Source organism: Ammodytes marinus, assembly GCF_949987685.1.
Source record: "Ammodytes marinus genome assembly, chromosome: 9".
Lineage (NCBI taxonomy): Eukaryota > Metazoa > Chordata > Actinopteri > Uranoscopiformes > Ammodytidae > Ammodytes > Ammodytes marinus.
This window is the reverse complement of record NC_137213.1, coordinates 19,863,076-19,866,670: the sequence shown is the minus strand read 5'-3', so window position 1 is coordinate 19,866,670 and position 3,595 is coordinate 19,863,076. Positions and strand designations below refer to the sequence as shown.

Genomic DNA, 3,595 nt, shown 5'->3' with positions numbered 1-3,595 from the left:
ATAGATGGAAAAAAATTAAAAATAAAATAAAATAAAATGTAGGCTACACGTACTGCCAAGCAACATTAATGGAGCATTTAGGAACACAAAAATCAGATATTTCTCTTAGGTGTTTTTGGTAGAAACTACTCAAAATGAATCTGTAACTGCTAAGCTACATGTAGTAGTATAGCTGTATAGATAGCCTAATCGCTAGAAAGTTTTCTTTATCAGCCATGATTGACGCCGTGTGGAGGCAGGTGCGTAGTGCGGCATTGCACCAGTCCCTCAGTACGTAGGCGGGGTTAAAAGGTCACGTGACAGCAGTCTTTCAATTGTACAGCCATGCTGCGCGCCTTGAGACCGACACTGTTGTTGGGTCTACTGTGCAGCAGAGGAGTAACGAGAAGTATGGTAAGTGTTTAGAGTACGACAATATATGTATATATCTGTATGTATGTATGCATGCAGCCGCCGACAGAACATGTGTACGCTGTTGCCTGTATGAAGAACAACATGTAGGTCAGAGTCAGGATTTCTATTTTTAAATGCTGTGTAACAGACAAATGTGTCCGATGGTGATGCAGCTACTACGCTAGCTTCTTGTAAAGCCCGTTGCTTAATATCAGCGTCAGTTAAACGTATACGGACGGATTTCAATTAAATGGTTACCCCTCCAGCTTAACTCAGCTAACTGTCATGCCAAGTGAACTCCAGTTTCCTCTTTTATTTTGCCGTTATCAAAGCGTGGCTAGTGTTGTAAGCTGGTTAGCGCTAATGTAACATGGGAAGATAAACATGCCCTTATCTCTGCTCATCATAAAATGAGGTTATGTTCAAAAAGCCCAAGTAATGTTAATTGACATCTGTTAGGGAGGACTTTCTCAGCATGTCTGAGTAATCCTTTCATTCCCTCATTTATATGCAATGCGACACACCACATACGCATTTAGTTTTTAATGTTCTGTCTTTCCTAAGTAGGTAGGTCAATAGGAGTAGGATATTGTCAAAACCTGTTTTGCATGTAAATTCAAGATGTCATCTAAAATGTCCAAACGCGTTTGATGACACATCTGTGCTTAAGTGCACAGCGTAAGTGGATTAGCTTCCTTGCTGTTTTTCCCATTTATCTGATTCATCTTGTGTATGTTATTGGCTTGCGCCTTCTTGTGCCCTTTGGCTTGCTTTCATGGACTTCAGCCCTGTCCTTCTCAATCACTCCCATTCGGCTATAATACAACTTCCCTTTCTTCCTTTTCCTCTATGCAGTGTGCTCAGGTGGGAGACTGGCAGAGTGCCAAGACAATATATGAGTTCTCTGCCAAGGATATTGATGGCAATGAGGAGTCTCTTGAGAAATACAGGTGAAATAATATTTTAAAACCATATAAAGGATAATTAATAACTTGTATTTTGTTTTTGTTAAAGTTTCTCAGTTTGACCTGTTGTGAACTGTTTTTTGCCTTCCAGAGGGTTTGTTTGCATCATTGTAAACGTAGCCTCTAAATGAGGAAAGACCAAAGTAAACTACACTCAGCTAGCGGCAATGCACGCCACCTACGCTAAGGACGGTTTACGCATCCTCGGCTTCCCCTGCAACCAGTTTGGAGGGCAGGTAACGAATCGTTTGAAACTACTATTATAATTGTTTTATTATCCGGCAGGATGTAAGACTTTCTTTCTCTGTGAAATAAAAATAAACCTTTTGACTTATTTTTGCAACGTTCAAACGAGCACAGAGGCTGAGTTCTTGTACTTTTTTCCTCATTAGTTCCATTCATACCATGTGAAACTGTATTGTCTCTGTTGCAAAGCTAATATTTTTAGTTTTCTAACTTGGATTATTATTATTATTTGAATGATCCAGGAGCCAGGGACTGATGCAGAGATTAAAGAGTTTGCTAAGGGCTACAATGCCGAGTTTGACCTCTTCAGTAAGATTGAAGTGAATGGAGACAACGCTCACCCTCTCTGGAAGTGGATGAAGGCACAGCCCAAAGGCAAAGGGATGCTGGGAAAGTGAGTTCTTGTCATATTTTTTTCTATCAATTTAATGAAAATACTCATGATGTATACACAATATGACTAACTGCCTTTAGGTGAACACAGTGTAATTCAGTTAGAATAAAGTTTCCTGTTTTTTGATCGGAGTTAGGAAACGCGCACACCGTACAGTGATCACTGTATGAATATAGAGCGATTTAACACATATATTAACATAAATAAATCGCTTCCATTAGAACAAGAGGTTTACTATTGGAGCAATAAACCAGGGGCTGCTAGTGAAGAAATAAGAATATCCTATGAATTAATTTCTCAAGTGACAGACTCTCTCAAACTCTTTTTGCAAAATGATTGGCAATTTCGTTGTCTTCTGTTTAATGGCAAGAGACATCTAGCCGTTATGATGCAGTCGTTTTAGTAATGCCTGCAGGATGTGTTGTAATACACTTTTTCTCTCACTCCACAGTAATATCAAATGGAACTTCACAAAGGTAATTTGCAAATATAGTTGACACACGCCTTTTTTAAAAAATTTTAACAAAGACATTTAATTAGAATTTTGTTCTTCTCTTGCTTCAACTGCATTAGCTACATATGATTCATTGTCATCTTATTTTTCAACAGTTTCTGATAAATAGAGAAGGTGAAGTGGTGAAAAGATATGGCCCGACAGATGATCCCAAAGTAAGTGGAACTTGCTGTGTTTTTAATAGTATTTCAATGCTTGCTGTGCACCTGTTGGAATTTATTCAGGCAATTTGTTGCATTATTATGATAAAAATAAATAAAAGTTTATGTAGATATAGAGTTAGTGAACACTTACAATATATATATATATATATATATATATATAATTAATAATCCATTGTTGATTTTTAGGTTTTTGTAGACAGTTCCTATCTGCCCATGGTTCTGTGATGTTATAGTTACATTTCTACTTTTCTTTCCAGGTGGTGGAGAAGGACCTGCCTTCCTACCTATAATACTACTGTCTGCAATGTATTTTGACTCATGACCTCTTCTGTGGTCTTCGGGGTATTGGTGTGTTTGTGTGTCTGGACCAGTGACGGCCTGTCCGTAAACCCAACCTTGGGCAGGGCAGGCCTGATGATACTTGGCGTGCAACTAAAATCCAGAGCCCACCGACACCACACCCATAAGATCATAATAGAGGGCATTTACCAGTTATCCAAAGTAGAGGCACTTCACATTTATTTCAATTGTGATATAGCCATTCCTTTTAATATAAAACCTGTTCAGTCCTTTCTGAATGACAAGTTGATGTGTCAGTTTTATGTTGGAACAAAAGATGCCATATATTTCACAGGTTTCTGAAAAGCTACAGATAATGTTTGCACTTGTGTCTAACTCATGACTCATCATGTGATGAAATTTTAAAAATCAATGCTGTCTTTGACGATAATTTGTCAATTTACATCCACCTAATTAAACAAAGCAATGCTCAACTGTTGGATTTGTGAATTATTATCTGCTTATCTTATTTTAATGCAAATAGCTATTTGTTCAGATTGAGATAGGTTGACTATGCAACATTTAAAAAAAAAAAAAAAAAAAAAATGAAATTATAGAGTCACACATGGTGGAAGGGAGC

At 37.7% G+C, this 3,595-nt stretch overlaps 1 protein-coding gene across 1 annotated transcript; it reads left to right on the top strand.

Moving 5' to 3' along the window:
* The first annotated feature begins 311 nt into the window (after positions 1 to 311).
* LOC307255131 (phospholipid hydroperoxide glutathione peroxidase-like) lies at positions 312 to 3,443 on the top strand. Its single transcript, XM_080033761.1, has 7 exons — positions 312 to 393; positions 1,249 to 1,343; positions 1,450 to 1,594; positions 1,847 to 1,998; positions 2,450 to 2,474; positions 2,608 to 2,667; positions 2,934 to 3,443. The coding sequence occupies exons 1-7, from the start codon at positions 325 to 327 to the stop codon at positions 2,964 to 2,966; spliced, it is 579 nt and encodes a 192-aa protein (XP_079889887.1). The 5' UTR covers positions 312 to 324; the 3' UTR covers positions 2,967 to 3,443.
* Positions 3,444 to 3,595: the final 152 nt, after the last annotated feature.